At 41.2% G+C, this 21,606-nt stretch overlaps 1 protein-coding gene across 3 annotated transcripts in view; it reads right to left on the minus strand.

Annotated features, from left to right (window-relative positions):
• Positions 1-21,606, minus strand: part of TRPC7 (transient receptor potential cation channel subfamily C member 7) — a 73,862-nt gene that overhangs the window by 36,392 nt on the left and 15,864 nt on the right. For all 3 annotated transcript variants that reach the window (XM_038150584.1, XM_038150583.1, XM_038150582.1), the window contains exon 3: positions 9,870-10,052. In XM_038150584.1, coding sequence (XP_038006512.1) covers positions 9,870-10,052 — 183 coding nt within the window. The remainder of the gene's footprint in view (positions 1-9,869; positions 10,053-21,606) is intronic.

A 21,606-nucleotide genomic window follows, 5' to 3' on the forward strand; every position in this document is an offset into this window, starting at 1 on the left:
GTAGCTGCATTCATGTCCTTGGAACAACCTTTCTGGGCTCATTATTAAGCGTTTATCTTTTGATGTAGCTCTTTGCTTCTGCAAACCTGCATTTATTAACACATTTTAGGCTGCAGCACCTGCTCACAGGAACCCCAGGCTGGGTGTGTAATGCTTCAAATGCCAGAAATCTGAAGGAAAATGCTGACTCAAATGAGTCATCCAAAGGGTTTTGATTGGCACCTTGTGCCCCTGAATCGCAAGTGAAAAAGAAGGGGGCAGCAAATGGGCTGCATGCATGGCTTTTCCCATTCTGCCAGCCCTGCCCATGGCAGGAGGGCTGGACCTGGGTGATCTTTCAGGTCCCTTTCCAACCCAAACCATTCTGTGATTCTGTGCTGTCAGGAGCAGAGCAGCAGTGCTCCTGCAGGGATCCACACATTGGAAAAAACAGGGGGGATCTGGACCACACACATTGTGTGCTCTAGAAAGTTAAAAACACATCAGAAAAATCACAAAGATTTCCTGACACCTCACAGACAAACCCAGCCTGAGCTGAGCTTGCCATGCTCGTGTTCCCAGCAGGACCAAAGCCAGGGCTGCTCTGGAAGGGGAGTTGAGGTTTCCTTGGCAGCTTTGCTGTGCTTGAGCAAAGCCAGAGGGAAGGAGGAAGGGAGGGAGGGAAAGCTGGGCTTGCTGCACAGGCAGTGCTGTTTTTCTCCCAGCAAAGCCTTCACCAAAGGAGAAATGAAATAATCCTTTTTCAGCAGATCGCTGAACACTGTGGGACTATCAGCAAACATTGGCAGGGCTGGAAAAAACTCAGGGAAAGGTCAAAGCAGGATATTGCTGCCCTGCCCCTGAAGGGTGAAAAATACACTGCCATTTCACCAAAGAGGATCAGATGAATTAAGAGGTAAACATATACTCACATGCAAATAAGAGGGAAAAAATCACTGAATGTATTAAAACAAAACATAATTTCTTTGCTTTTATAACACTTCTCCCTTTTGAAGATTTCTTTGATATTTTAGGCATTTTTAAGACTTGAAGCCTTAATAAAGGGTCTGCATTTACACTGAAAAAAATACTTTTCTTGAACTGAAACATACTTTTTTGGGGGCAGGAAAAAAGGTGGAAAACGTGTCATAACATTTTTTTTTTATCCAGTAAAGGACCCGTTACAGATTTGTTTCACTTGATGCAGAGCAGAAGATGACAGAGCTCAGAGGGAAGTACTGAAGTTTGCTGGAAAACACACAGTGCAGGGAAAGATCAGCACAGGCAGAAGCCTTTCCTTATCTCCATGTTGTACTCTGCCCTGTGAACTTCCAAGTGAACAAAGAACCTTTTGTTTTGCAGAAACTACTCGGAGACCTTAGCAGGTGGGATATTGTATATATTATGTAATTATTTCATGCTCTGGAGTGTGAAAAAAAATTGCCTTTAGCAAAAGTATGTGCTATTAAATTCTGACAGCTGAAATTGTCAGGGAGTAAATATGGCTGGAGCTTGGTTCACTCTTTGCTGTTGTGGCTGCAAGAGAGGCAAATAAAACTGCAGAAAGTTTAAGAAAGAAATAGAAAAGTACATGCCCTACTGCTAATGAATTGGAAGTAACAAGTAAAGTTCCATTCCAAAGACCCATGCTGTGACACTGGGACCTTTTCACAAAAAAAGATCTGCTCTAATTATAGTTAAATCCTACCCATGGCCACGGGCCCTGTTTTAAAAACACCTTGCAGTGGACTAACCTTACAAGAGAGAGTAAAAACAGGTCCAAATTCATTTGTCCAAATGCAAAAGAAAGATTTTCATGGATGAGAAAAAATTCAGCTGATAAGTCTTGTTTCAGTGGGATCTAACCACAGCATGAAAGCAAACAGTACGTGACAAAAGGTCCTCTGAGATATTGCTGCAGACACCCAGAGAACAAGGAAACGTCCCTGCCCTGAGGATTGCTGCAGCTTTCCTCTGTCCCTGGGGTTCATTTGACTGTCTAATAGCATCACACAAATATTCATGAGCTTCTTGCTCATGCTGCAGATGAGCTTTGTGACAGGCTTGGTGAATATTCAGGCCTGCTGTCTGGAGTCTAACTTCAGCGTTTTTAAACCTGTAGCAAAGGGGAAAGGTTTGGATTTGTAAGCAAGGCCCAGATGAGCCAGGATTATCAGGAAAAAAAACCCAACTAATTGTGCAACTTCAGCCTCTGAGTTACATTTAGGGCATAAATCCACAAGTATTTAGAAGAGTTTTAGTAATAAACTGCACCTTTCACAAAACCTTTCCCATTGTTTCCTTCTGAACCAAAATGTCTTTGTTATTAGAGCCATTTGGCAGAGGGCAAATACTCACACCAAAACCCAGGATACTCACACATTCCCCAGTTTTATTGAAATCCAGTATCTGGATCCACTTTCTGGTTGACCTGAGTTATCCAGTACAAATTTATAATTATGAACACTGAAAACCTTCACATAGCCCCAGTTTACAGCCACATCTCCTTCCAGTGACTCATACTGCTCTATAAAAACAAATGTTTGGGGCAGATCTGCTCCCTGCTAAATCAGTGAGTGCATTACCACGACTGGGATCTCACTTTGCAAAGGTGGCAGGGGACAGAAGCAGGGCAGTGAAGGTCACCCCAGGGCTGGTGGGGTTGCCCCAAAGCCCCCGTGTGGCTCAGCTCTGCAAAGGGCAAGGCATGATCCTGTTAGGATGAGTGACGGGGGTGGAGACAGGCTTTGATCAGACACAACTTAAAACCCAATAAAAACAAATTGGTCTAACAGAAAACAAGAATAATAGGGTAAAGAAACCTGCCAAGACCACTGCAAATGAATTTGCCCATTGGCACTAATGCTCTGCAGCACTGACTAGAAAGGCAAAATTAATAATAATAGTGGAAGGGACTTTTGTTGTTCTTCTGTTAATTTTGGACCAAATGAATGAAAAGGCAAGTCTGATATGTGTGATGTGTGTAACTAGAAAATGTAGAGTTTACACAAATTCTTTGATTGGTTCAGTTTAAACCTTGCTTTGCCTTTAAGTTTCTTTATAATTTGACTTTCCTGAGACAAAAATAGGGTTTTCTGGGCTCAGCATTCTCCTCTAGGGTAGGGAATAAGGTGGTTGGCTCTTCAGAAAACTTTAGTTTCTTCTTCTAGTGGGCTCCATGTTTTCTGAAGAGATTTATTGTTACTGTCTGATTTCTCCTCTTTTTACATATATGAATAAATCTTATCACTGAATTATTTATCTGAAAACAAGAGACTGAATTGCAAGTCCCAGCCTTTAACATTCCAGGATTTTCATATCTGTGCAAAATCAAAACCACTTGAAAATCCTTATCATTGAATTATTCATCTGAAAACATGCCACAATAAAAAACTACCAAACAACAATGTCCCTTTGCATCTAAAAAAAACAGCCACAGAGGGCACAGAAGGAGAGATTTAAAGCACCATTGCCTCTTCCTCCCTCAGGAGAGCCAGGAAGTATTGTCCCTTGGCTACATGGTGAAGAAACTGGGCTGGTGCTGGAGCTCAGTGTAGATGGATTTATTCCAGCTGGGCTAATGGGGAGACAGAGTCAGTCAGAGGATGAGACTCCTCTCTCCACCAGGTGCAGAGTCCAAAAAATGTGCCCAAATGCTGACTTCTACAGGTGTGTCTCACACAGGAGAGCCTCACCCTGGGACAGTGTCCATGCAGAGCCACATTTGAGCACCACTTGGGAAAAGTGGTGCTCAATAACTTGAAATACTGATTTATTTGTATTTATTTTAATGGTTCTACTCATCCATATCTGGCTTTCCATCCCTTTACAGCTCTATTGCCTATGGGGAATTAAGCAAAGTCAAAATTTGAGTCAGCTAAGGTCAGGTTTGTAGCAAACCGTATTAATTGCCCTTTTCTATGGGAATTTTCTTATTAATTATTAACAAAGGTAATTTTAAGCCCTTTCATCAGTGATGCACATCCATACAATGGTTTTGATGTGTTCTTGTGCTACTTGTCTGTATCTTGATGGGCATTTAAGACCCTGTGACACTTTGCAAATGAAAATAATTGTCTGCATATTACAGTGAACTGGGAATATTGCAGACAATATTCAGGATGGAGACATGATTCATTGAAACCTTAAGAGGATGGATGCTTGTGCAGGAAATAACAAAATGAGATTCTTCAAGGAAAAGAAAAGAAATTAAAACATCTGGGAAAAAGGAAATAATCAGAGTCACAGATTTTAGTGGGAGGAAGGAACCTTGCTAATGAAATACTCAGATATAGAAATGCATTCTGTGGGGAAGGGAAGTAACTCCTTCCCTTTCCAATCTCTGTCAAAACATCTGCAACATGCAATTAAAAATGTAAAAAAGAAAAATTACACAGATAAGCTTTAGAGTCCAGAATGACCACAGCGCTTCCACTGATATTAAACTACATTTTACATTATTCACTGGATCTCCCCTGATAGAAGCAAGAGATACTTTTCTTCCCACCACCACTGTCCAGGCCATCAATGACTTCACAAGACCTCAGTTACATATTCCTGAAACTAAAAAGCGGGAAAAAAATTAATGAGGGATTGCAGAAACAAAAATACAACTTTGTGAAAGCCCTTTTGACTGAGAAGTTCCTCTCCTTGAGGCTTCTCATCAGATGGTAAGCCATAACCCTGTCCTGTTCCATGCCATATCTGTGTGTGTTACAGCCACTGGGGCACGGAAAGGTCGATGTTTGTCCTGTGAGAAATTCCTAAACTGAAGTTGTGGATGTGAATCCCTTCATCTGGGCTACCCAAATGTAGTTTTCCATGGGTGTTCAGGCTGGTGTGCAGGTGTGGCTGGGCCCTGGTGTGCCCTCTCCCCTGCAGCAGTCCCTCCCCAGGGCACTCCCTGCAGGACTCTGCAGGATAACTGCAGACTGAGGGCAGAGATCTCACCCACCCTGGCATGTGGCACACAGACACTCCTAGCTCTCCTACTGCCAGAACTTCTGGTCACTTCTGGGTCTCTCCTGCCCTCTGTTCCCCACCTTAGTTCTCCACCTTATTTTCCTGTGTTTCCTGGGCAAAACCCAAGCTGTCCCAGGTAACCTTCCTAAGGACGCTCCAGTGGAGCTTGTTTGGGGCAGTGTCTGTTACTGCACATTTGGGAGGCAAAACTGTCCCTTCAGCATGGGTAGGGCTGGTTCTCCTAGCCTTCTCCAGCTCCCATTCAGGCTGTTGTAGCAGTTAATGAGAGCTGGGACTTCTCATGCCCTCAAGTATCTGGGTTATGTGACCAATGCAGTGAAAAGTTATAATCTAATGCAGCCATGAGTATTGTGTTCAGAGCATCCTCCACATGTTAATTATTAATAATATAGTTATGAAAAAAGTTCCTGTTCCAGCTCTCTCTTAAATAGGATTTACACAGCCATCTGGTGTTCTGTTTAATTCTTATTTTTTTTTTCCCAACCCAATTTGTGTGTCTTACTGTTAATTAAATGAAAACTCGTGAAAGAGAAAGGTGCTCTGGCTTTGTGGTGGTTATGGGCAGAGCTGCTGAGAAGACAGAGGTGGGCACTCAACATTTGCAATTAAAAGAATAGAGCAATGATAATTTTGCCATTGGGAAAGAAGAGAAATGAATGTCACCTCCTACAGAGGAGCAATAGCTTTACACCTACAGAGAAGCCGCAGCTTTACACCTAAAGGTAAATGTTGACACAAGAACCCTGCCAGCATTAGAGAGACAAGAAAGGATCATATTGGTACAGACTAAAATGAGAACATAAAATATGTGCATCTGTGCAGCTGATATACAGCAGCAAAATGGTTTTGTTGTAAGACATCAAAACTTTAATTTTTTCACCGTTGGCTGTCCAAGGGTAGTTTCAACCTCTGTACCTCTGCCTCTCAAAAGTGGAAATCATATTCTGGCTTAATTAGAAATGAGTTCAAGCAGAGAAAAAAATGTGTGCTACCCTTACCTTTCAAGTACCTGGGTGAAAACAAATTTGTTTGAATGTTTAAAGAAAAGAAAAAAAATTTCTATAAAATTTTCAATCAAGAGCACAGTAAGCCTTCAGATGTTGTAAACCTGCATGAGGAGCAGCTGAGGGTATCCATGGCCACAGAGCTCATGGTCCTTGGGATCAGAACTTCTACTTAGCAACTCAAGCCACTTTTGGTTATAATCCACCAAAACCACCTGTTCCACCTTAATGCTGCTTTTTATTTTGCCACTTCTATGAGCAGCTGCTGGACCCCACCAGAATTTGCTGTCACTGTGAGAGCTCCCAGCCTCTGCTCCAGTGTCCTGGACAGTCTGGCTGCAGCATCATCAGAGTGCTTGGCTGCTCCTCCTGCACCCAGCCCTCCTCCTCCCTGTGCCCCAGACCCTGCCGTGCTGGAAGAGAAGGAAATCTCTTCTTGGCTGAAGTGAGCAAGTGCAAAGCATCACTAAGTAAACCAGGGGAGGCAATGGTAAATTTGCAATGATCCCATAACATGGGCTAAAAGTTCAGTTCTTGGAAAGAACCCAGGACTCAGTAAATGCTTAAGTGTTGGAAAATTGTTTGTTTTGCTCTTGAAAAACTGTTTCTGTTTTGATAAATTTCAAGGAATCATTAAGACAGCTGATCTAAATGGAAAAATGCCTCTGGAAAACTTGGTCAGGAGACATTTGAGTGATTTTTTTCCACAAATCCTGGAGTACAGAGTGATTATTTAGTTCTTTCAAAAAGTGTGAAGAATAACAGCTATACACCATTTTTATAAACACTTTATAAAATACTGTAATTTTGGTTTTCTCCTTGCTGCAAAATGTGTAAAGGCAGAGTTTCTTAATTCTTCAAATATCTTTTATAGAAAATCCTTGAATTAGAGCCTTAAGCTTCTCACCATCTTCTCATACGTGTTAGTAGGATGGTTTGCAGAAGAAAAGGAAAAAAGAGACCAACAAGTGAAGCCTGTAATTGTTGATGCTTTCTTGAATGACTTTACAAGGTTCATCTCAAACTTTGTGAATTAGGAAAAAAGATAAGGATCAGTAAAACTGTGTCCTTTCACTTGACCAGAGAATTGCTTTTTTGAAGTTGAAAATGAATGAGGTTACAGGAGGCTTTAATTGGAAGCACAGAAGGAAAAATGCAGAGACAGACCATTTAGGACATGGAAAAAACCTGCTGTAGATGCCAGCTGCAGGTTTACTGAGCAGGGGAGGTAAGAAGGCTTCAGCTCTGATGTGAATACACAATTTTCCTTAGACACCTGTGAGTGCAATAACTGCACTGTATGAGGACAGTGAAGTAACAAAGAAATTTGGAAGAACTAGGAAGATTTTAAAATATTTTACAAAGGTCTGATGAAACTCTGCAGATGCAATTGCTCTTCTGTCTGAGGGTGGGAGTCCTTGACATCTTTCCCAGACTCTAGAAATAAAAATGTGATGAAATACAGACTGCATCAGCAGCTGTAAAAGTAAAATAATGGCTATTAAATAATAATTTTCAATGTGTTTCATGGTTCTCTGCAATTTTTCATCAAGGAAAGCCTATTGTAGGCACTGAGTATTAATATGGAAATGTGAATTAAGAAGCTAATGGTTGAAATAGATTTTTTAAACATCAAATATTTCTTAAAACTTCCCATGCGAGAGCAAATATTTAGTCTGGATATGAACTTAATGAAAAAATAACTCATAACCACTAACCCCTCTTTCTTTTTTTTTTTTTTTTTTTTTTTGTTTTTTTTTTTTTCTTTGTCAGACCATTCTGAAGTCCCTGAAGTTCTTTTGTATAAAACTCCTGCTCAAGCAGGGTCATCCCAGAGCATATGGCACAGGATTATGTTGGGAAAGTTCTTGAATATCCCCAGTGAGGGAGACTCCAGACTCTGGGCAATCTCTTCCAGTTCTTGGTCACATGAACAGTAAAGAAATTCTTCCTTATATTCAGGTGGAACTTCCTGGGCATCAGTTCCTGTCTGAGGTCTCTTGTCCTGCTGGCTGGAGCACTGAGCAGAGCCTGGTCCATCCTCTGGACACCCTCCCTGCAGGCACTGACAGACATTGATGGGGAATCCTCTCAGGTGTGAGCAGGCCCAGCTCCCTCAGCCTTTCCTCATAAGAAAGGTGCTCCAGTGCCTTAATTATCTTTGTTTTCTGATGGACCTGTTACAGGAGCTGCACATCTCTCTTGTACTGAGGAGCCCAGAACTGGACAAGGTCTAGTCATGATGAGTCATTAGCTTTTAAAAAGTGACTTGAAATTTACAGAATCTGTCCAAGAATTAGTTCATTAAATATGCATAATACTTCAGCCTCCCTCTGATCTCTCTCTATTATAAGATGTCCTTAAAATGAAAAGGGATTTCAAAGCACAGGATTTGTACACATAAGCCTAAATATCTCTCAACTGAATAAAAAGCTTGCACCTGAAGTGCATTGCCTCTTAAGGAATTAATTACTGTGTTACCATAACACAATGTCTTTGTTCAGCAAGTGTGACCAATATCAATCCATTATCATGTCACTGCCAAAGCCAAAGCCATTTATCTGTGTGTGTCTCTGTCTCCCACAGACTGAACTTTCTTGGAGTCAGCAGTTAAATACTCATCTTACACATAGACACACACCAGCTGCTGAAAAGAATGTGCTGAAAAGTGCTGACCTGAGAGTCACCATGAGACTGCTGAATGCTCGTGTTCATGTCCTGCAATTAGTTTAACAGTTGTTACCAGTGTGCACCAAGTTGCTGTGATCCAAAAAGGATGCTCAGCTTTCCCGGGCTTAGGAAGATATTTATACATGGAAGCATCCACTGTACATGACCACCCACTGGTGCTTTAGGTCAATGCTCATGCATTGTGCAAAGCCGCACATACAGACAGGGTGAGAAATGGGGGAATGTCCCTCTGGAGCCAGATAAGCCAGGGTGGAAGTGCCCAGAGCAGCACAGCAGCTCCAGCTCATGGTCTTGGTAACAAAAGAATGACAAAAAATTTCAGAAGGATAAGTGAGCAAAGTAGCACAGGAGAATTCACGCATTGAAAAGGCTCAAGGTTCTGACAAAGGTCCCTTGCAGCTCAGAATGTTCTGTGGTTCTGTGACTGATGATTCTCAGGCCGTGGATCACGGGGCACTGCTCCATGATGAGGTACTATCTGTGTCTTTTAGATTAGTTCATTTTCTGAAAGAGCACCAGAGCAAGTTTGGCCTCCTGTTACCAAAGCAACAATTTCAATAACTAAACTTGACCCAGCTTGTTGAACATCTGAGAGAAGGGAGATGTTCAGCTTGGTCTTGGTGATGGAATAAAGCAGAGACACAACATCCTAGGAGAGAATATTTGGCTCCATGCTACGTGCTCCTGCATGAAAGCATTTAATTTCAAATATGTTTTAAGATTCTCTTTAATTAATGGCTTTCATAACAGGAAAAGACCTTCTCCAGCCAGCACAGCAGCAGAGTCAAGAGGCAAAATGTAGCAGGTGGTGGCTTTGGGAGAGGAACGAGGGAGCAGATGTTAGCTCGAGAATTTGGAATGCTCTTTGAGTCCTGTAGCAGGAGCCCAGTTTCCATCAAAGCATATTGTAAGAGCAATTAATTGGGACCACCAAGGCCTAGAATTTGCCAGAATAACATTTTCCATTCACACAGCACACTTCTGTAAGGCTGACTGGTTGTTTCAAATACTTCTAGAAGCATTTATTTTTCACTTTCCAGATAACCTTCTCCATATTAAAGGATGTGAAAAAATGCAGATCAAACCACAAGTTGCTAAAATTTTAGGGACAGTCCTGGTCCCACTAAAATCTATCTTTTGTTTATTTTTCAGGTGGCATCAAGGAAGCATAATTAAATATGAAGACGTATGGGACCCAAAGAAAGAGCTTACCTTTTTGACCTCGTATTTAATAGCAAGTTTAATCCTGCTCAGACTTGGCCGGTGGTGCTCAGGGCACAAGTGGATGTTCACATCTCCATTCAGAATAGCCTCCACCTCTTCAGTGTCTCTGCACAGGTCCAGCACCCCCACGACAAAGTCCTTGCATTGCATAGATAACTTCCGATAGTCGTTCTGAGGGAAAACAGCAAAAGAGGTATTTAATTGTGTGCTGGAAAGCTGGGCTGCAAACAGCAAATGAAAAAAGGAAGAGAGAGCAATTGTGAGCAAGGTTACTTCTGCAAAACTGCTGCCTGGAAGAGTAAGAAAGCATTTGATTTACACAGCATGTTGATGGCTTTTCACAAAAGTACAGGAACTCCTCCAGACTTAATTAGCAATGTCTCTATCAGCAGCACAGTTTACATGATAATAGAACAAGTTTTACAGAACAAGTAAATAATTTCCAGGGAAATTTTGATTTTAAGCAATCAGTTGATCTCTGCTCTCTGTGTGGCGTATCTCCAGGAATGCAAAAATATGGCCAAAAAAAAGGTCCTGCTAACTGGTTAAAATACATAGCAAATTTTTCAGTTTACATTCTTTCCTAGTAATTCTTTTGTAACTTTCAAGAAGTTCTAGACTGGTGCAGCAATATGGAGCATCACACACAGATGTGTTCAAAAGAATTATATAGTTGCAATACCAACTTCAGCCTCAAACCTTAGAATTCAGTTAAAGATTCCTGAAAGAGCATCCAGATGAAAATTGTCACAACACCTCTCCAAGAAATGGAACTTCAGAACCTCAACATGATTTCCTATGAAATATTTTCACTTTGAAAACCCAAATTACTCTTGTGGGGAAAGAGATAACCAATAACCTGTACCTGACTTGACAGAGGACTAGAAGAGCAATTTCCCTGCCTTGAATTGAATCGTGATTGATTTTCACATGCTGGCACTTAAAAAATGAGAAATGGGCCACCATCTGAGTAAATGTTGTAAATTAGAACACAATTAAGGCTACCATTCATATCATAACAAAATGGTGATTTAAAGGCTCCATGCAACAAATAGGAATAATAAGCATAAGACAAGCTCTAACTGACTTGAGAGGTCTTTTCGAATTAGGTTTGATGAGTTAATTAAATTCAGTACCTTATCTAATTAAGCCAGCAGCCAAAAGAAGAAGACAGTTAAACTTGGCTTTGATGAAGTGATAAGGGTAACCTGGCTTTGTGCTTCTGTATTTTCTAAATTATCTATTCTATCATTTACACATAGCAACATATTAGCCTTCCTTGTTACACAAAGATCTCAAAGCACTGAACAAACATTCATTAATTAGTTAGAACACTGCTGTCTAAAATACTTAATTAGAGGTGGCTTAACGTCTTTGGTCAGTTTTTCCCCTTCAGAACTGAGATGATAATGAATATTTTAAATCAGTTGGTTTAATGATTTTGTCATAGGTATGAGGTTCCTTCTACCATGAATATGTGTGCATGTTCCAACTTTGCTTTTCCTGCATGGAAGGGCTGGAAAGAGCACAGAATAATTGAATAATCAGAGAATAATAATCACAGGGAGCCAGAAAGCCCCTCAGGGCTGCAAGTGGGGCATTCTCACAGGAAGGGGAAGAAGCCATTTGTGATTTGTGTTTAGGAGAAGGGGCTGAGGACAGCTGGGGAATAGCAGGGATTTTCCTGCTGACACCTTCTGCAAGGTGAAACTGGTATGTTTACATCCTCTTATGTATCAAAAAAGTTTAGATCTGAGTTCCTCTGTTTGTCCTTGAGTGCTGTAATCAGACCAGGTGTTCTAATTGTGTTGTTAACAGAGAGGAGCAAGAACTTCAAATCTTCATTAAGAGGAGCCATGAGAGTACCACAAGCAGATCTTTATCTGGGTGAGTGCCCCACTGCAGAAGCTGGGGCACCAAGACTTCCATAAATGTGCCAAGCTAGACCACTAAGATTTAGGGTGTTCTTATGTCTCAGGCAAAAGATGATGGTCCATTTACATCTAAATGTAGTGCATGAGCATTTTGTGGAGATAGATAGGATTTGTGGAGTAATTTTTTTCAAATACAGGGTGAGGTAAAGTTTGAAATGTAAATGAAAGACTGATTTTACTTCACAGCTTCAAAGCTTTCCTCTGAAATCAATTCCATGCTTTAATCTTCGCCACACCAAGGTGAATTTCAATAAATTGGAAGCTTACCTCTTCACCGAGACAACAAACTCATATATCAGCCTCAAAAAAATTACAGAAATAGTGAAGGACAGCAAATATAGATAGATCTGTAAATGTGTGTAGGGTTGAAATGCCTTGCTGCCACAGGTAATAGAGATGCTTAATTAGCCCAGCAGCTTAAAAAAAAACAAGGGTGAGAACTTTGCTGAGCTTTAATACCATTCTCTATGTACTGTTTGCAAAGTTCACAAGTTTATCTCTTAACCAGCACATTTTAGGTAATTCTCATCACCACTTCCACATCATCTGACCAACTAGTTTTTATTAGATTAGATTATTTTCCTTCTTCTCCTTTCTTTAAGGAAAGATGTTTAGTAGCAACTAGGAAAGTACTTCCAAAGCATCTGGAAATGGCAGGTTCCCAGCTGGCAAACTCTATCAAGACCCAACTTTATGCACATCTCCAACCTTAATGTTTTTACTGGTTCTGTACATTTGTAGAAACTATGGATGATTTCCTCATTCAAAGTTTTTTACTCTGATTTTTAAGTAGACACAAGCTGCATTACATCCTATCCAAGGTACAAGCTGTAAAAAGAATAAAATAAAATAAAATAAAATAAAATAAAATAAAATAAAATAAAATAAAATAAAATAAAATAAAATAAAATAAAATAAACTGCCCTCCAGCAATTCTGCAGCCAGGCAGGCAGGCAGATTGCATCTCTCAGGAGACTGCTCATCTGTTAAAACAAGTCTCAAAGATCACTGAACCTATTGTGTCTTCTGATGATCCCTTTTACAAAATCATTTGTCATTTTGTTCTGGCCTCCTTAATGCTCACAGTCATCATAGAAAATCCTGATCACCCTGATGGCAAGAACACACTCAATGACTCTCCTCATGTCAGGGTATTTCTCTCAAGCACACATTATTCTTTACTTAAAAACTGAGATTAGCAGAGGTCTGACAGCCAAGCTTCTCCTGATCCTGGCTTGCAAAGCACAGTCCTGGTGATGCAAGCAGGAATTCTGTACCTGCATCTAAAATCCTGAATTGTGAGCTCTGACGCACGGGAAAAATCCCAAAGAAGCCAAGAAGATTTATTTACAAGCAGCATCCAAGCTCTATCGGTGTTCATGCCAGCACTGTTTATTTCACACATCTGCCTGTATTTCACACATTTGGAAGCATCCAAGATGCTGCTTTCCCTGCAGGAAGGAGTGCTGGGACAGTGGATGGAAGGCTGTACCCCAGGGCAGAGATTAGCCAGGGGTGGGAGGAAGAGGTGAAGAAGAACAAGGATGTGTTTCCAGATACTTCCAGACACTGGTGAGCACTTCCAGACACTGGGAAATGGCCTGAAGCTGTGTCAGGAGACGTTTAGATTGGATATTATAAAAATATTCTTCACCCTGGGGGTGACTGGGGACTGGAAAAGGCTCCTCAGGGCAGTGGTCACAGCACCAAACCTGACAGAGCTCAAGGAGCTCAACACTCTCAGGAACATGATGGGATTCTTGGGGCTACTCTGTGCAGGGCCAGGGGCTGGACTTGGATGATCTGTGTGGGTCCCTTCAAACTCAGAGTATCCTGTGATCCTCTGTGATTCTTGTTACACCAAGAGGACACCAATAGCCCTGAGGACTCCCCTGACCCTGCCAGAACACAGAGGGGCTGATGGCCACTGTGCCTTGTGGTGCAAAGGGACAGTTCCCACTTCACCACTGCCCTGCCAGCCAGGTTCCACCCCTAAACCAGGCACTTCATGGCCCTCCTGTTTTGTTTTGTGGAGAACCATCCTGGCTGCAAGCCTGGACAGGCAGTGGGGTCAGACTTGTACCGCAACAAGAAACTCAGGGCTGGAGACACAAAACCCAGCCCAGTTCTCCTGGCAGGGCAGCAGAAGCAGACACAGGCAATGACAGTAACCCAAACCTTCCCAGGCACCCCAGTTAGGTGCCACATTATGGAAGTCTGAGGATTAAGAGGCTCATAAACCAGATGGATTTTTACAGTAATGAAAATTGCAGATCACACATGAGAGATGCTGGGGCCTCATCTTGACAGGCTCAGTGCTGTCAAGCCTCAGGGAGGAAGATGAGGGATACAACCAAGTAGGCAAGAGAGCCAGTCTGTTTCAAATAACACATGGAAGAGAATTTTATTTCCAATAGAGCCAGTGAGCAGAGCAAGATCAGGATAATGCCTGAGAATGTTACAATATCATTTTTTAAAAACTAGAATGTAATAAAAGGATTCCAAATTAGTAATTTCCTGCTTCTTCTAACACTGTTGTGCATGTGGAGTTAAAAATGTCTAATTTTGCTGTTTTCAAAAGGCTGATGGTACTTGTCATTCACTGCAATTTCTCCGAGTACCCTATTATTATCTGTTGATTATGTTCTAAATGAACTCTGTCATGTCTCCACATCTGTTCAAAACCAACCAGATTTTTTCAGAAAAGAGCTGTTTCAGGTCAGAGGGATGGGGTTTGAATAAAAAAAGTTAAGTGAAATGAGAAAAACTAAGACCAGGAACCTATCTGGCATTTCTGGGTAGCATTAAATTTGCTGTGCAAATGAAAGCTGTAGGCACAATTGCACAGAGTCTCTTTTTATGTTTCTTTGAGCTCTTGGCTCTTTGTATTTATTCTACATCACACATACACATATATCAAGGAGAGAAATATTGCATTCTTAGATTAGCATTCTGAGAAGAGACAGCAGGAAAAAAATGGAGAGATAATTCTGTAAATGTGAACAGAAAACTCCCCCAAGTAAAAATTATTGTAGAAAGAAAACAAAGCTGAGACAGAGAGACAAAAAGCAGAAATATTTCATGCAAGATTTGAAATGAAATTGTTAAATAAACCATCATGTCAAATATTCAAAATGCTTATAAATATTTACCAGTTGGATACCACATGAAATATGCACAAGCCTGTATAGAAACAGATTTCCTTCTGGGTACTTTCAGTGTCTTTGGCTGGCCATATATTTGGGAGTGAAAAGAAGCACAAGGCCTGTGGCAGAAAAGGTGATGAGAGAAGATGCTGAGGAAAGGCCCTGCACTGATCCTGACCATGTAACTTTGTTATCCTCTGAAATGCACTGAGCACCCTCCCAAAGAGCTTTGCCAGCTGCTGACACTTTTGAATACAGTTGAGTGCATTCTCATTGTTTCCAGACTAAAAGCCTACGTGCACAGTCTATGCCAAGGCTGTACAGTTAATTCTCCAGAAAGCACATCCCGTTGGTTTATGTTCTCTTGCTTTTTAAGTGGCAGCACATCAGAGAATTATTGGTGCTCTGGGTACATTGTGCCATACCCCTAGGCATGTCTCTGAATTTAGAGCCCAGTGCTTGTTTAAAACATTTCCCCACTCAGGTGCAGGTTGCTAAATGTTTCTAGAGGTAGGAACAGATGCCTCAGTTCATTTTCAAAATGATCCAGACCTTGGCTTCTTAATCTCCAGTGTGCATAATATAATAAGCAATCTGTTCATATACAAGAGTTTGACATTTCACAAGTGTGACTCTGTTGCTTTCCAAGCAATTTGGACCCTTCTAAATGGAGCCAAGATAAACATGGCCATGGTTTGTCCCCTGAGCAGTGCCAGGCTGCAGCATGGCAGAGCAGAGGGGCCTCTGGGCAAAGGGGGATTTTAGATTCTGTCAGGAGACACCAAGAGATGTGGCCAATATGAGCCCAAGAACAAACCAGAGTGTGTCTGTGTTGATATTTTTCTTCTCCAAAGAAGCCCAGAAAACAACAGGATCATTTGATTGAGGACCAAAAATTTTCTGACTTCCAACAAGCCGTGGAAATAACATCCCTTGCATCATTACAAGCATTTCAATGGCAGTTGCACTGACTGATTTACAATAAGATTATTTTTTTTTTGGTGTCTCTTTATTCTCCTCAGCTTTCTAGCTGCAGTTCATTTCTTCATATGCACTGCAGAAGCTCATCTCTGAGACAGCATTTCCCTCCACCAAAGGGATAGAGCAGTAAGGAATCGATCAAACCACTGACTTTGGATTTCATCTTGTACCATTTGACTGGCAGATACATGAAATACTTCAAGAGGCTCGACAAGATGGTGGTAGTAATTCTAGTTGTGGAGTTAAAATCCTTTCGAATTGTTACCATGCTTTTGCAGCATCATTTGCAGGTGCAGGTATATGTTTAATCTTCAGCAATAACATTCCAAGAACTTTGAAGTGTGAACTGTCAAAAGCAGCAGAAAGGACACGCTTGCACCTCCCTGTTTCATTTCTACTCTTTTGTACTTTAGCTGTTTTCTGCTGTAGCTCTTACAAATCTACAAACTCTACCAATAATACCTTCTGGGAAATTATTAATATTTTTGATAAATGTAGCTTCTGTGGGACCAAAACTAATGAATAAATTTTGGAAGCTGTTTTTCCATCAATAAAAACATTAGAAAAGGAAAAATACTTTACTTTGACTTCCCTTTGGAACAGTTCCTTTAAAAGGTGTCTGGGTGTTTTTTTAAATCTAAAATTAATGGATGTATTATTTGGGGAAGCAAAGGCAGGGATCAAACATAATCCTGATAGTTAAGGACTGAGACTGAGAACAATTCCTGACTCTACAACCAAAGTTTTAGATTCCCTAGCATAAGAAATTTCAGAATCAGTCCACTCTCAGCCTTTTTTATTACTTCTATTGATTTTCTTTACTATCTGAAACTTAAAATAAGTTTCTTGTACTCGTGAACTCCCTCAACACTGAAATTAATGGATGATTTGACTTATCCAAAGTTCTCACTCTGAACAGAATAGTCTTTCTTTTCATACCTAATGAGTTGCCAGGAAAACACCTCCATCTTCTCAACTCTTTTCCTGCAAAGTCACCTTCAGCCTGACAGGTACCATTACTGAGCATCCCTGTGCAGGAACATCAGTGCTATTCAGCAGAGAACTACCACCCCATTCCAAGTCTCTGAAAATACTTGATTAACCTAGAATAAAAATGATATTGGTTTAGATTTTTTTTTTAAATGAGAATATTTAGTCTCAAGGTTGACATAGCAGCTTTTCAACTTTAAGATGGCATTTGATGCTTGAGGTACTTCTCTTTCCTATCACCTCAGCTTGTTTTCAAACACACATCACAAATAAGCCACAGCTTTTGATTCCTCAAATAACTGAAAAGTGGCTTTTTTTCTTGCAGATTTTCCCTAGCTCATTTGAATGTTTATGCTGAAACACCTGTTTTCAGAAGATAAACTGTCAAGTCCCTGGATGTCTCATAAACAGGGCAGAGGTATTAGTGAAACGTGCATGCCAAATGTGGGGAATACACAAATGTGGCCAAGGAGAGGGCCTGTCTCCAGTGTCCTGTCAACAGCTTCTCTTTAAACGCAAACTGTGCATTTCAAAACAACACTATGATGGCTTTGTGGTTGAAAAAGAGTTTAGGATCTGTTCATGTCAGCAGTAAAATCAAGCTCATGATGATGCATGGCATTGCTCCAAATCCCTCTCCATGGCATTCAAACATTTGTTCTCTCCTTGTGTGGGGATATGACACTGGGAATCACTGGTTACCTGGGAGAAAAGGCCACCCCCCACCTCACCACAACCTCCTTTCAGGTCATTCTGCAGCTCTGGTGTCAGAGATTTATCAAAGCACAAAATTACCTCTGGGCCAAGCTTCTCATTTCTCATGCCATCCATACCTTTTTCTCTGACATTTTCCCATGTATATTACATTCCTGATCTCTTTGTTGCAAACTTTACTGGAGAAGATTTCTATTTCCTATACAATTTGAGATGAAATAGCTTCCCTGCACTAAAAGAATTAGCTGCTCTTCCTCAATTGTGTGGCTCTTTTCAGTTCAGCTGCTTGAAATCTCTGTGTTTTCTGAAAATCAGATGGGAAAAACAGGAGAAAATAATGGATTCAAATTCAAAGTAATTGTTTGCTCACGACAGCTTAATTTATCCCTTAGGCTGAGGTAAACTTGGTTCCTTCAACTTGCTTAAGGAACACCCTTCTATGTCCAAAGGTGCTCTGAGTCCCTTCTCTCACAGGAATTTTGGCTACAAGCAGCACATGCATATCAGGAAAAAGACTCCTCCTACATCCATCCTGCAAGTGAATGTTGGCCTAATAGCAAGTGATAATAATTAAAATAACCTTGTGTTTTCCAGGTCTCAAACAGCCAACTACCATAGCTCTCAATGCCCAGCAAGGAGAGCTTCTAATAAAACTGGTCACAAGCATCAGAGTGGGTGAAATTGTGGTTCCCACGGCACATAAGCAGCAACCAAGCACTTTGGAAAAATGTGATTCCAGCTGCTGAGTCCTGCACAGAGCACTCTTGACTATATGGAAATTCTCCTCTCTCAAAGAAGAGCAGACCTAGAAGTCACGCTGCAGAACCTTCTTGAGCAGAAATATGAATATGAAAAAGCGCATAATTATATCTCTTTGTTCTGAAATGAGTTCAGATCCTGGAGTTTGGACAGTGAGAATGAAATGACACCCAGTGGGTAACGAGCTGTTTCCATGATGCACTGGTGACCAATTTCCCTGCAACGAATTATATTCCAGAAAATTGCCATTTTTGAGCATGTAAATGCCAAAAAAACATAGATACTACTACAGTACCTAGCACCATTTTAAAGCAATATGAAATTGTGTGTATACCATTACTGTTTATCCACAATGATCTGAATAGTCTGCCTGGACTCAGTGAGGATAAGTTCATCATAATTATCTACAATAACAACAATTAACAACATAATGAGGGATAAACTAAATCACTTCCCATCTGCATCCTATTTGATGTCAGACTTGAGATCCTCAGAATGTGTTACTTCGTTTACATTCATTAATATGATATTGATTCCCTACTGTGCCGTGGATAAACGTACCTGACTCCATTCTCCCATCTGCTGATCTAACATCATTATTCTATTCCGAGCAATCATCCTCATTAAGCTCATTTGTAGTTCCAGTAGATATCCCTTCCCAACATGAACAATGAGCAGCACTCTTTAGAAAGCAGTCATCTTGCTCATCATAAACCTCCCAGCTCCTAACTGTTCCCAAACCCCAGTGCTGGTACCAGCTGAATGGTTGGCCATTTGGTGCCACTAATTAAATGCAAAGCTTATTTGCAAATCCAGTGTTGGATTGGACTGATATCACAGTAGTGATCACTACCTTTTCTGTCTGTTTTTCTCAACAAGAATTGGATTTTGGCTTTCTGAAAAATACCTTTATCTTTGGTGCTCTACGGTGGACCTGTCTTGGTACCACTCACTGCTGAGGGGAGGAGGCAGGGGGATTGTGTTGCTGTGCCATTTTATATCAGTAAGTACAGTGAAACAGCAGGGCAACCCCAACGAAGGGAGAAATGATGAGGAGGACTCCACTGATATCAGAAGGCTAATTAATTATTTTTTTATACTATATTATTCTATACTATACTACACTATATTGCACTATATCTAAACTGAACCTGCACAAGCACTCAACTCCACTGAACAGAATCCTGTGACTGTCTGCTGATAGGCCAAGGAAACAAAACACCATCACTTTGGGTAAACAATCTCCATATTGCATTCTGCTTTGGCACAACACAGGTGCAGCAAATGAGATAAAAATTGTTTCTTCTTTCTCTGAGGTTCCTCGCTGTGATTTCCAGAAAATATCCTTGGGAAGTTGCGCCTTGCTTTTCTCTGTGAAGAGAAATGCGGCCACAAGTGTGTGGAGAAAATTCTCTTAGATGAGTGGTGAGTGTGTAAGGGCATGCTCAAAGTCGGACAAGCTCTGTGCACCTGCAGAGGACCCAGTGACTGGGAAGGAAAGGCCCAATAACTCTTTCATTTCCAGCAGCCGGCTCAGGGCAGCAGGAACCTCTCCTTGCTGCACTGTCATCAACACCATGCACCAGTTTGAGCACCAGGACTCATTTTGTCTTCCACGCTCAGTGGGCAAGAAAGGAAAACACTCTGTCACTGTTAACTAAACACAGGCAAGTGGCCAAATCACTGTCCCTGCTGATCAGAGCTCCCTGATGAGAGCAGCTGGCAGCAGGGCTGGCAGGGAATGCGGGATGCTCCGCTCCAGAGCGCTCGAGGGCTCCGGCCCAGCAGCACGGCACAGGGACAGGGCAGCCAGGGAACAGCAGGAGGTGGCACAGAGGGGTTTGTCTCACCTTTATTGCTTAGAGACTGGAGAGACAAAGGTTCATCCTGTGGGAGAATCCAGATCATTGGGAGAGGTTGTGCTAGGGATCAATCCCACCTGCTGAGACACCAGCCCATCACACCTGGCTGTGATGGATCCGAGGTGTGAGATGTGATTCCTCATTTGTATAGAGAGGAATTCATGAGCAGGGGTCAGCCTTGGATCAGACCTGCTGGTCACCCCAGTGCTTCACTGCACATCATTCTTTCCAAGGGTTGAGGAAGAAATCATGGCTTCAACAAATCTGAAGATGATGGTCAAATGGGTCATGATTTTGCCAGCTACTGAGTTTTTCTCCCATGTTAAAGCTGTTATAAAGGTCAAAATGTGGCAATAATAAGATTGCGGTGAGCTGAACTTTTTACATTTAAATTTTGAAAGTATTTCTAAACTATTTGTATAGGGATTTTCCAGCTCCTCAGAAATGGGCTCTTGTTGGAGGATGCTGTCGTTGGCTGCTTATTTGTAAGGAAACACTGAAATCCCAGGAGGAAAATTTCAATTTCTACTGGTTCCAGATTTTACACTTTTTCTCTACTTGGCTAAAGCATCACAGTGATTGGCTTAAAAGCTTTATATGTAAAAATGCTTCTGAATTTCTTGGCAGTGTGAGGCAACTGCTGTGCAACTTCCTTATGTGACACTTTTCTATTGCTCTCTGCTTCCCAGATGTTTTCTCCCATTAATGATTATAAGAGGATTCCATGTTATTTTATATTTTTATGATCGTGTCTGTTGCTCACCTAAACTAAAATCCTGCTCCAGGGATGTGTTCAATCAAGCTGGAAGCAGTAAGATGTAAGAGCTGCAGTTGCAATGTTGCTCATCCTTAACTGAGTAGGACTAAAAATGACTTCCCAGGGAGCTGTAAAGGGCTGTAAACATTGCACTGATGGTGTGCACACTGGCATTGCCAAAAATCTCACTTGCAGTAGCATCACAGGAAAGAAAAGTATCCCAGCCATACTCTCTGGGAGGGTCAGATATTTCCAGGGTTACATCTGTCTTGCCATCCTCAAATGTTGAAAGTTTCCTTCAATTTTGGATATTTTTTAGGGGAGCAAAACCCTTGAGGAGTTAATTCAAATATTCCATTTTCTTACACTGGTGCATTGTCTATGCTTTGATGTGTAGAAATTCTTTTTTCCCTTTTCACTCTATCAAAAGAGAAAACGGGCTGGTTCCCCAGGAAAGCAAAGAAAACATTTTCCTGCATGTAAAGTATTTTGATAACTTTAAAGAGGTTTTCTTTCAGCTGGGAGACTTTAACAACAATGTCACTCCCAAGGCAGGTGAAATAACCTTATGGGCAGTGGACA

The sequence above is a fragment of the Motacilla alba genome, chromosome 13 (genome assembly GCF_015832195.1).
Source record: "Motacilla alba alba isolate MOTALB_02 chromosome 13, Motacilla_alba_V1.0_pri, whole genome shotgun sequence".
Lineage (NCBI taxonomy): Eukaryota > Metazoa > Chordata > Aves > Passeriformes > Motacillidae > Motacilla > Motacilla alba.